The 11,813-nt window shown below is 38.6% G+C and overlaps 2 protein-coding genes across 24 annotated transcripts in view; one reads left to right on the top strand and one right to left on the bottom strand.

Annotated features, from left to right (window-relative positions):
- The first annotated feature begins 661 nt into the window (after positions 1-661).
- Positions 662-1,641, top strand: LOC128743505 (mitochondrial inner membrane protease ATP23 homolog). Its single transcript, XM_053840102.1, has 3 exons — positions 662-990; positions 1,049-1,355; positions 1,414-1,641. The coding sequence occupies exons 1-3, from the start codon at positions 710-712 to the stop codon at positions 1,612-1,614; spliced, it is 789 nt and encodes a 262-aa protein (XP_053696077.1). The 5' UTR covers positions 662-709; the 3' UTR covers positions 1,615-1,641.
- A 2,024-nt stretch (positions 1,642-3,665) lies between these two features.
- Positions 3,666-11,813, bottom strand: part of LOC128743736 (zinc finger protein 420) — a 54,155-nt gene continuing 46,007 nt past the window's right edge. For 21 of the 23 annotated variants that reach the window (XM_053840364.1, XM_053840370.1, XM_053840372.1 and 18 more), the window contains one exon: positions 3,666-11,718. In XM_053840364.1, coding sequence (XP_053696339.1) covers positions 11,117-11,718 — 602 coding nt within the window. In that variant the 3' untranslated portion in view covers positions 3,666-11,116. The remainder of the gene's footprint in view (positions 11,719-11,813) is intronic. The other 2 variants (XM_053840379.1, XM_053840382.1) reach the window with 1 other exon arrangement.

Here is an 11,813-nt window from a genome sequence, read left to right as displayed (position 1 = left end):
GAATTGTTCACCAATATTTTTCTTTTGGCAACTGCTCATACTTTTCAAATTTACTAAAACTTTTGTAAAAATTAAAAGAAAAACGCAGATCTTGGGAGCTAAGAGCTGAATCAAAATTTAAAGCAAACCCGTTTAACATTTGGGTGTACAGGGATACCTCGATATAAGACAATTTATAATTTCTAAAAGTTGTCTTATATCGAAACATGGTTTTTTTAAAAAAAAAATTGGATTGGTGGTCGCCAGTTTTGCTCTGTGTTATGTGTTTACGGTTTTTGAACTATTTATTACTGTTTGAACTATAAGTTTTATGCTATTTTTGGGGTTATTTTGAAATAATGAACATCTTCATGGCACCGATTTCAGAATGGAAAATCAGCTCTGGTATCGTTACCAGCTATGTCAAAGGGATTTGTTTCGATATAAGACAAAATTGTCTTATATCGAATTGTCTTATATCGAGGTTGTTTTATAACGAGGCTGTCTTATATCGAGGTATCCCTGTATTCGGTGTATGGACGCCCGGGGCGCATGCACTGCGCACATCTCTAAAAATTTCGTACATCTTCATTACCGACACATGTGACACCGAGTAGCCGGACGGCTCACGCTGGAATGTTTTGTTTTATACTGTTTTGTTATTACATCATTGATCATTCACAAAGGTTTAAAAATTTATTAATTTCATTCCTGCAATTCTACTAGTTTAATGATGTCCGCCAAAGCGAAACCCAACGATCCTAGTTCAACACCTCCCGTTCCCAATGCTGTTATCGATCGGAAAGCCGAAGGCGAGGATGGCAAATGGGGCTATGACCTGTATCCAGAGCGGCGCGGTGAAAAATATAAACCGAGCTGGGGCCGCATTTTGCTCGGAATCGAGGGTACTGAGTTTACCGATAAAATTAAATGTGAACAGAACGTCTACTCGTGCATTAAAAATAGTCCAATGGTGAAACTGATGATGGGAGCGCTCAAAAGTTCCGGTTGGTAAGTCTATTTAAGAATGTCAGTTAAAAGCCATGGATTTTTAATCCGTTATTTCTAGTGCAATCGACATTAGACGACACATCGCATGCGAGGTGTGTGATGTTTCCGTGAGCGGCGGGTACGATCCGGTCTTGAATCAGGTAGTGGTTTGCCAAAACATTGCCCGCAACGAGGGAATAGTACAGGGAGTGCTAACGCACGAGATGATTCACATGTTCGATTACTGCCGAAACGATTTGGATTTCAAAAACATCGATCATCTGGCCTGCACGGAGATTCGCGCTGCCAACTTGACTCATTGCTCATTTCTTAGTGCATGCACGCAGGGCGACGCGTCGCCGTTTAAAATTAAGCAAGCACATCAGGTGAGTTTTCAAAATTAACTGCAGAACGACGAAATTTCTAAGGTCAGTATCTTTGAAGGATTGTGTTAAAACAAAGGCCCTTAATTCGGTGCTTGCGGTACGGAAAGTATCACCAGAAGAGGCGATTGCAGCAGTTGAAAGAGTGTTTCCCAAGTGCTACAACGATCTGGAACCGATTGGCCGGCGGATACGAAGGAATTCCAAAGATATGTACAAAGCATACATGGAAGGTCCGATGTACGGTTACGACGTAGATTAGATATCTATTATTGATAGAAAAGATAAAATGCTTAGTAAAATATAATTACGTCTTATACATGATAAATGTTTTTTTTATTTGCATCTTTCGATCTTAGTGGATCTAAGTGGTTTGCCGTCCTAAAGGCCCAAATAGAACGTTGCGTCAACGCGTCCGTCAGCGTCAATTTAACAGTAAACCCATGGGAAAACTGTCAGTATAATGCTGACGGACGCAATGACGCAGCATTCTGCTTGGCCCTTAAGCAAAGCCATTTGAACATGGTTTCTCCAGTTAACTCGGTTATAGGCTACTATTCTCCAATTTCTCGAACAGCAAGTACTCTATCCTAGATCTTGCTCCACCTGAACTAACCATCTGACTCGCAGCGCTCCTGGTCGTCTTATTCCTACCGGATTTGAGGCGAACACCATGTTTGTATGGTAGTTGTTCGGCATTCTTGCAACATGCCCTGCCCGTCGTATCCGTCCAATAGTAGCCACCTTTTGGATACTAGGTTCGCCATAGAGCTGTGCAAGTTCATGGTTCATCCTTCGCCTCCAAACTCCGTTCTTCTAAACGCTGCTAAAGATCGTTCTTAGCACTTGTTCGACAACTCCGAGCACTCGTAGGTATTCCTTGAGCATTGTCCAAGTTTCAAGCCCGTGGAAAACAACCGGCCTAATAAGCTGTGTAATCTTCGATACACAGCTAACATTCAGACAGCATGTATCTTCTATCATCTACAAATCCTCTAGGACCATTGGATTCATTTTCCGAATCGCCAAGTTTCACAGACGTCTACTGCTTAAAAGCATTACACTGCTCCCTGGTCAGATCAACTCTGGAGTACTGTTCTGCGGTTTGGAACCCGAACTATCACAACAATACTGAACGAATCGAATCCGTTTAGCGCCACTTTCTGCTCTTCGTCGGCTACCCTGGCGAAATCCGTATCACTTACCGAGCTACGAAAATCGATGTATGGTGATCCACCTAGATACTTTCTCTACACGGAGAGATACATCTAAAGCCCTGTTAGTCGCTGATACTCTGCGAGGAAAAATAGATTGCCCTCAACTTCTAGTGCGAATCGACCTTAATGTGCAGCCTGAATCCCTTCGAAATACTCAAATACTGCTATGCTGAGGACGTCATACCACCGTACGAACTACAGTGAATACGGGGTCCTCAGCGGTCTCCAGAGGACGTTTGGCAAAGTAGCATTCATATTCGATTTCCATCTATCGCGCCAAACTCTTCGTGAACGATTGAACCGCTTCTTCAGCCGGTCCAATTAACTTGTCTATCCGTTTAGTTATATTTATGTGAATTTATTACTATTGATACACTTGACCACTAGTTTTAAAAAGTTAGACCATCATTAGAATCATGTAAGTCTGTTGATGTAATGAATGAATAGATAAATTATACTACTGCCCAAGCGGCGTCGGTCGGCCCCAATTCCGCTGGACAGCATGTACTTTGTTTTAGACAGTACTGTCAAATGAATCGAAATTGAGTCTAAGTGATCGAACCATTCCTGCTATGTATACAGAGTTGTCACGCACAATTTGTACATTTATTTCAAAGCTGCATATGATACCATTGACCGCAAAATGCTATAGAAATTATGGATGAGAACTTCCTAGGAATCTGATCTGACCAACCGTGAGATTCAACGACGTATTATCAGCGAATATCATGCTTACTATGGACTTATTAAGCAATTACAGTCGAATAGACAAAGCATCCGTATAAAGTGTACCTTGTACCAGCCGCACATTAGACCGGTTGTTCTCTACGGATATGAAACGTGGACAATGCTCGAAGAAAGACCTACATGTGCTCGGAATTTTCGAGAGACCGGTGCTAAGAAGAATCTTTGGCTGTATACAGGAGAACGGAGAATGGAGGCGAAGGATGTACGTCAATCCAAGGCATTGAAGGACGAGATTTATTATCACATGGAAATAACACTCGTTTTTTTTTTTTTTTTTTTTTTTTTTTTTTTTGAAACTACTTTATATTCAAAACATTTATTAATTTTGATAATATAATTTATAGTTTGAAACATTAAGGATACATTATACTGGCTGCATTTTTGTTTTACAATAAACAAAATCTAAAAACTAAGAGAAAAGGATCATTATTTTTCGTCGAAAGTATTACGGTGTGTTGTGTGTGTTTGTGTTTTTTGCGGCTCAGGCGCTTAGACCTGACCGATGAAAATAAAATGAAGCAAACTGCAAAGACACGCGCGTGTTGGTACGTGTGTACGTGTGCGATTGTCAAACAGAAATGTTAAACAAAATGGGTCTTACAGGGTGGGAAGGCAGGAAAGGGTTGAATTTATATGCGATTTTTCGATTAGTTTCATTTTTTATTGTTTCTCTGCACAATTTTTTGTTTTGTTTTTTTTATTTGTTTGTTTGTATGCTTGTGTGTAAAAGAGAAAAAGCGGAAATTAAACCTGCTTGACTTGTTGCTGTGTCACTGATGTAAAAGTATGGAAATCATGTTCGTTCTCACGTTAGTAATGTCTGCTGCATGCGGATTTGTTGTTTTATCTTGTGTTTCATGTTGTTCATGTGTGATTCATGTGCAACGAAGTTTGGCGCAGCATCCTACCGTATGTGTATTGTTGTTGCTCACTCGCCCTCTCTCACATTTTCACACTCGCTTCTGTTATACATATCTCTCGTCGTCACAGGGGTTTTGCTCTTGTCCGATGCAGAAAGTAATGGTCCCTAAATCAAACGATGACGTGTTCATTCAACGTGTATAGACGTGTTTGGGTGGACTAGTGAAATCGGTCCAACAGTAATTGTTGAATTGTTGAACACCTTCACAACATTTTATTCACATTATTCTAAATTAAATTTGCAGGGCTTCGTGAAGGGTGCGCGATTTTTTTATTACTCTCCAAATGAATTGTTTTGTTTAGTAGAAATGGCATTTACTTGTAGTTTATACCGATTCGCACTAGTACACTATTTACTGGTTCCGTTTTATATTACTCGTTCTCTTCATTAGGTATAAGTACGGACATGGCTGCGATTTTTTCTTCTTGTTTTTCTGTGTCCGTCAGGACACAGGGAGTAGGAAATAGGAATCGACTATTTTCTGCATCTGTCTAACGCACTCGATTTCACTATTGTTTTGTTCATGGAGGACATTGTGGTTCATATTGTAGATTTGTTATTTTCTTCATAAATTATATGAACTTTCTCAGAGCCTAAACCTAAAAGTAATGCGTGTTATTTGTTATGCACTAAAATATAAAAAATAAAACAAAATATTAAAAATAAGGAAAATCTATATAGGTGTTCTTCTTACAAATGTAATAAATAAATGTTATCATAAATTATTGCCGTCTCTGCGGAACGTAATAATTTTAGTTTCGAATTGATCCTTTAGTTTTGCTCTTACAGTAACCTTCTGCGTAATTTTATATGTTCGGCCTAAACTTGCTCGCTTACGATAGATCGCTACTTTTATTTGTTTCCGTATTAACACTTTTTTTTTTTTTTCTTCGAACTCCTATAATTCCGAATTTTCCTGTCCATTAGCCTAAAATACACACTTGCGCCTCCTTTTCTTCTGGTTATTTCTTTACGATTTACGAATTTATCACCGAAAATGTTTTTTTTTTCTTTCTTTTATTTGGACAGGCAAAGCCCGCAAAGTTTTAAAGTTTTCGGTACCACTCTCTATAATATGGATGCCCACCTTGATTTCTGTGCTGCGCGGCGCGTCGTTTCCCGCTCCACAATTTAATGTAAATTAAAAAAAATAACCTTCAATAGAAAATTCGTATAAAATGCAGCTTAGCTGCACGTGATTTGTTTTCATTTAGTCATAAAGGATCTTTTTATGTTCCTCTTTATTATTCACGATTTGCTTTACATTTTTCCGTTTCATTTTCTGAAAAAATTGTAAATAAAATTTCTTCTGTTTTTTATTTTTTTGTATATACAGCATTCACCTCCTCTCCTGTTTACCGCTCTTATTTTTTTTCTTTTTATCACTTCGTTTATCAGATTTTTGCTTATTTCTTATTCTGGTTTCAATTTTTTCCGCTTTTCGTCGCGCTCCTAAAAATCAAAAACGTAATTTGTAAAAACGGCGTGTTTTGTTTTGTGTGTTTTGCTTTTCTCCCTGTTTTTTCAGCCATTTGCGTAAAACTTGCATTACTTTTTATTTTGAGTAGGGAGAATTTCGTGTATATTTTTTTGCCAATATTTGTCCTGAACAAGGTCCATCCTTCAAAATTTTGCGATCACGTTATTTAAATTTCATTGCTGTTTTTACATGCTACTATCTCAGACACATACCTAAACTTTCTTTTTTTTGTCACGTCTAATTTGTAATACTACTTGTGTATGTGATTTTTTTTTACTTTATGATTTCCCCGCTACTACTGCAGTGTTTTGCGCATTGTCTCAACGCTCTCTCGTATGTGTTGTGGATGTGAATTTTCAACTGCTGCTTTTTACTTGTTTAATTGTTTTCACCTTATATACATTCACTATAACATCTTTTACAACAAAATAGTGTTTACACTTTTCTTCCCTAAAAATAAAAAAAATGTATTCACTGTCTTCTTTCTTTATCTGTGTGTTGTTGTATGATTATATTCTGTCTGCAATTACTAGCTTTAATAATTAATAAAGTGATCTCATCTGGCGGTTCTGTTGATTCGATTAAACAGAATTAATGAACCTAAAAACAAGGGAAACAATTCACATGAAAATCAAGCGTCGTTTCTTTCTGCTGCTGCTCTTCACATTTTCCACAAGATTTTAGATTTAGTCTACTACCATTAAATAGCATATTTTTTATGTGTTTATAATGTTCCTGAATCCTCTTTTCCATACTCTATTCTGCTATTTGTTTTGATGAATTTTGATCCTTAAGAGATAGTAATGCTCTTGATGGGCGTAGGTGATGGTGGTGAATAGTTGTAACATTTGTTTTTTTGTTTTTCTTCGATTATGCCGTGTCGTGGTGTTTTTGTTTTTGTCAATCAATTTGCGCGGGTGTGCTGTTTTTACATACCCACTCACTGCTCGCCAGGTGTGTTTGGGTAATTGAAATACTTCTTAAATGTATTTGTATCCTCAAGGTGCCTTCAACTAAAAACCAGATCAGTTTTGCAGTCTCTCGAATGGAAACTAAAGATTGTCGATTAGTGATAGAAACGAAAGCTTTTTTCTTTTTTCCTGTATGGTGAAAACCGGCATTTGCTGATGCTTGGTCATTCGTTGCTGCTGTTGATAGGTTCTGTGGGTGGTTAGCGGTCAAAGTGCTGTGTATAAATGTAGTTGGCTGACCGAAACACCGAAATCATTTCCGTTCCGGGGTTTGAATCAAAGATGTAGCAAAAATTCTTCTTCCAAAGATAATTTCATTCATTGCTTCGCTATCGGACAATTAAAAGCGCATTCCGCATTCACGCGTTTCGTCAAAATTGTCAGGACATAAACCGTTTTTCAGATCGTTATAAAAGAAGCTGCTTAACTGACTAGAACGTTGATGAGAAGTCTATCTGAAAATGCTGAACCAATATAATTGCACATTTCAACTGGCCTTTTTAGGAACTTTAAATGGTCTCATTCTTCAGTGCTGTGTTTATGTACAGCTACTGAAAGCCCGATTAGTACAAAAGTTGTTAAATGGTCGTCAATTCTATATGCTAGGAGTGGTCTAAAACGGTGTTGAACTCCCTGTAAGGGGTGGCCGATCATCGTCTTGTGTGCAGCTCTAAACAGTGCTGTGCATAATGGTCTTCAAAAGAGACAGAGGATTATTGCAAACAGGCACTATAAAAAAGTAAAAGAATCTGTGTCTCAGGACATAAATGCAGACTTGGCGAAAAACTGCGAATGTTCCTCTCTTCAATGTTGATACTATGGACCCTATGGAAAGGTCGGTTCGTATAAAGATAGGCACCAAATTTGAGTTTATTTTTTTCCCGAGTCATAGACAAAGAGCAAAGACAAAACATGAGTTTTACCTTACTTTTATCAACATTTTCTTCCAAGTCACTTTTTCAAACCAATATACTTTTCACATTCAGGACATCATAATCATATTAGTTGATTGAAACGTTAAACTTTTTATCCGAAAATACGAATTTCCAGTAGCTCTGTGTGTCAAAATGTCGCCTGGTGCCTGGGAAGTAACCTGCCTGGGAAACTTTTTGTTGATTTTCACTTGTTATCAATTGAGAACCAATATTGTAAACTGATGACCATACAATTGCTACAGCTTTTATGAAACGATTGGTATACTAAGCATTGAAACCCGTTCAGAACTGGCCGAGTTATTAGTATTCAAAATCTTTCATTATTTCGTAACGCTTGCCTGAATCTAAATTTCGGAATGACACTAGCCGGGTACAGCGGAAGTCGCGATGACAAGGAGAAATTCTACGTGCGTAGTTGTTCGAAACAGTACTTTATAGTACTTCAAGAGCAAGCACGATCAGCATCAAATTGACGAACGGACGATACGGAGGTACTGAACACAATCAGCCGAATTTTCATCATCAATTCCAAGTTGAAATGCGCAAAACAAAAAGCGACTCAGCATAGTCAGCCTCAAAAAACTGGTGGCCGAAACTTTTCTCCCTATAGTGTTGTTGTAGTTAGTAAGTAGGTGGTAGGTACTCGAAACGAGCGCGTGTTCATTCCTTCCTCACACTGCCACCGGTTGCAACGAGTTACACACGAGTATTTATATAGTTTAAACGAAAGTACAACTGAAACGTAAAATTAAAAAAAATTAAACAACAACAACAGAAACATTTGTACGAATTGAACTGTGTCCTTCTTTCTTTTGTGTGCTTCGGTTATTTCTCTTGCTTACTGCGTAGCAGATTGACAAAGGACGGATCTGACTTGAGCCGGACGTAGACACCCCGCAAGCAGATCCCTCGGTTGCCGACATGCTCTCTCCTGCTCTGCGTATTAGGTTTAGCTGCTTTCGCTCTGATGCTGTTTTAGAAAATATTGTTGAATTGAGTTGAGTTGGTTGTTTGTTTACTATTTACTTTGCGGTGGTTCTATACGATTTCATTTGTAATCTGGCTTATTGGTTTATGGTTCTGTTATTAGTGTAGTATCAGTAGTAGTAGTTTTAATAGAAGTAATGCTAGCTGTAGTAGTGGATGTATCTATACAACGAAAAACTATTGTAAAAAGAAAAACTTCTGTAAAACAAACTCAAGTACCTAAAATATCGAACACTCACTCGCTCTCTCTCTCTACATCTGTGTTTGCTGTCGATTTGTTGAAATATATATACTCGAAAACTTGATGGCTTTTCCATTTACTGCTACGTGTGTCTGTCTGTCTGACGGTTGACCCTATCGACAGATTTACTGAATTGTTTCGACCAATCTATACTGCTTATTTTGAGCTTAGTAGGGGTGTGTGTTTGTGTGGGCTTGTTAGCTTACATTTATAGGTTCTCTGTTTTTTTCTTTGCAATGTTTATTATCAGAAGAAGAATCTTTTTCCTGACTATTTTATTCTGTTTGCTTTAAAATTATTATAGTTTGTAGCTGGTAGGTTCGGGCAGAATTCAACTCGGCGCGAAACCGAACTGAATCCCGCCCGGCCTGTTTTATTATCTATTGCGTAGTATGCGTGAGTGTGTGTGTTTCTATTTGTGGTTAAAACTGGATACTATTGTATATAGATTCTATGGAACTATTGTTAAGTTATGGATAAATTAAACCGAAGGGTGGACAAACGTTCAAAACTTCGGTTCTTTCGCAGGAACGCAGATCAAAACATTCGCCCATCCTTCGGCTAGCGCTGTGTTTCACTTTCTATTGTGGAAATTAGAAGAAAAATCTCATAATCGCACTCATATGTCTCTCTTGTTGGACCAATCCAATGGTACTCGCAAAGTTAATTACAATACGAAAACACACAAGACATAGAAAAATAATTGTTCTGCTGTTTCTGTTGCTATTTTATGTTGTTTGGGTTTTGAAATATTATTACAAGTTCGGTTTTAGTTGATTCTGGGGTTTGTTCTATTGTTGATTATGTGTTGTAGGCTCTCCGGAATGAAGAGATTCCTTCCGCTGTGGATTTATTATCAGTGTACCTATTGTTTTTTTTTGCGGCTGTAGTGTGGTGATGATGTTGTTGGTTCAGGTGTTTTGTAGTTGTAGTTTCCCTTGCACTATTGAATAGATTTGTGTTAAGTTTGTGGTTTGCCTTTGTCCGGTGAATTTAGGTCAGAATTGTAACAAGTTATTTTTCATGTCCAGTTTTTTTTATGGCGGCAGCAATATTATGGCGACTTCAAAGTTAACGGCATAGAAGATGAAGTATGAAGATGGTTGGGTGGTGAATACGCACGTTTTCTTTTTTTTTTCATTAGCAGTAAAATTACGCTCACGTTTATGGTGCTCTTAGTTTCCAAACGAATATTTTTTTCTTGTTTGTTTCTACTAATAATAGTTACTGTGTAATGTTGTACTATTCATTTAGCGTTTGCCGCTGTTGTTTTTTTTTTTGTGTTGATTACGACTTTTCAGTTCAGGCTCGAATCGAACTATGGTTTCCTATCTCTTTGTGATTTCGGTCTGAAGTTTTTAGTATTTCCTCTCTTTTGTGGCCAGCAACGTTCCTGTATTTTTGACGTTTCTTCGATTCGTTCAGATTAACTTCCATTTATCAACTGCGGGGTAAACTCAATTACTATTTGTTTATTTCACCTATTTCAACAATTTGCTTATTTGTTTAAGTATTGATTTCTATGTTCATCTCGTAATAGCTTTACCTAAGGGTTTTCTGTTCTCTTTTATTCACTGTGTTTTGTTTTTATTTTATAACTGTGTGTGTCTGTTTTCTCTATCACGTCTCTGTGTCTGCACTGCACTGTTTGCCACGTATATCGGAACAAAACAGAGCGTTTCGAACAGTCAGTTTTGTGTACGATCAGTGGTTTGCCTGTTATTTCATTCCTTCGCTACTACAATCAATAAAATTCATATTCCAATTTAGATTACTTTCTGTATTCTTCTTTTTTTCTAAATTACTATTAGTTTGTGTTTGTGTCCAACTTGCTGTGGTAATATTTTTATTTATTACTTGTAGTTAGTTTTTCATCGATATTTGATATCGATCTATGCTTTATTTTCCTCGTTATTGTTTTTTCCTCTTGTGTGTATATATTTTTCTATATACAATCGCATAATTACATACTTTGCTTCTTTTTAGTACTTTTTAGTTGTCGCATACATGGTTCCACTATGTATATTACTGTTTACGAATAAGGTTCCTCCTATAACGTTAAAAACTACTAATTGCATATCTGTACTTCGTCCTCCAGATTGCAGGCTGCTGTCCTATTGTGTTTATTAGGTGTGTTTGTGTTTTCTTCCTGTTCTAGATTGTGTCTACAATCGTTTCAACGTTCCATTCTCGGCAGAACCGTTGCAAAAGACGGCATTGGTGGTGGCTGCGACGATAGATGCTGCAGCGGCATCGAGGTCATTTCAGTAAACCACCGAGTGCTCCTCCGACTGAGCCGCATTTAGGTGGTGCATCTGGATCGTACCGACCCGATTGTTGAGTCCATCTGGCATTGGATTAATTGTGCCAGCGTGGGTTATAATAGTAACCGGGACCGTATGGTGTTGTGGTGGCAGGGGTCCAGTTGGGCCCGGGACCGGCTGCTGCTGCGGCTGTTGTTGGTTTTCCGGGGGGCCCGGGGGGACCTGGGGCGGTCCCGGCTGTTGCACCGGATGCTGCTGCTGCGGCGGCGGCGGCGGAAGTGATGTACGAGGAGAAGGCTGTGCTCGGCCCGTTGAGGGTGAGGATTGTTGTTGCTGCTGCTGCTGTTGGGCCACTTGATGATGGAGGGCGAGTGCTGCCAATTGTTGGGGGTTTGGTGGAGGCAGATGCATCGGGGCCGAGATGTGGTGGTGCAGCTGGTGAGCCTGATGCTGATGGGGAATCGGAAGATGATGTATCTGAGATTTCTGTTCCATTTTCGGTTGAATGTGATGATGCTGCGATGGATGAGTATTGGAGATGATCGATGTGATTGTGGAGGTGGCCTGAGCCGGGGACGTCACCACCGACGTTGGCTGAGATACTGTTTTTAGGGTTTGTATTGGCATTGTTGTAGGTATATTCAACAAATGAAAATGGAGGAACAACGAGAGAAAGAGAAACGATCATTTAGTTTTT

Source organism: Sabethes cyaneus, chromosome 3 (assembly GCF_943734655.1).
Source record: "Sabethes cyaneus chromosome 3, idSabCyanKW18_F2, whole genome shotgun sequence".
NCBI classification, from domain to species: domain Eukaryota; kingdom Metazoa; phylum Arthropoda; class Insecta; order Diptera; family Culicidae; genus Sabethes; species Sabethes cyaneus.
This window is presented reverse-complemented; position numbering and strand designations above follow the sequence as displayed.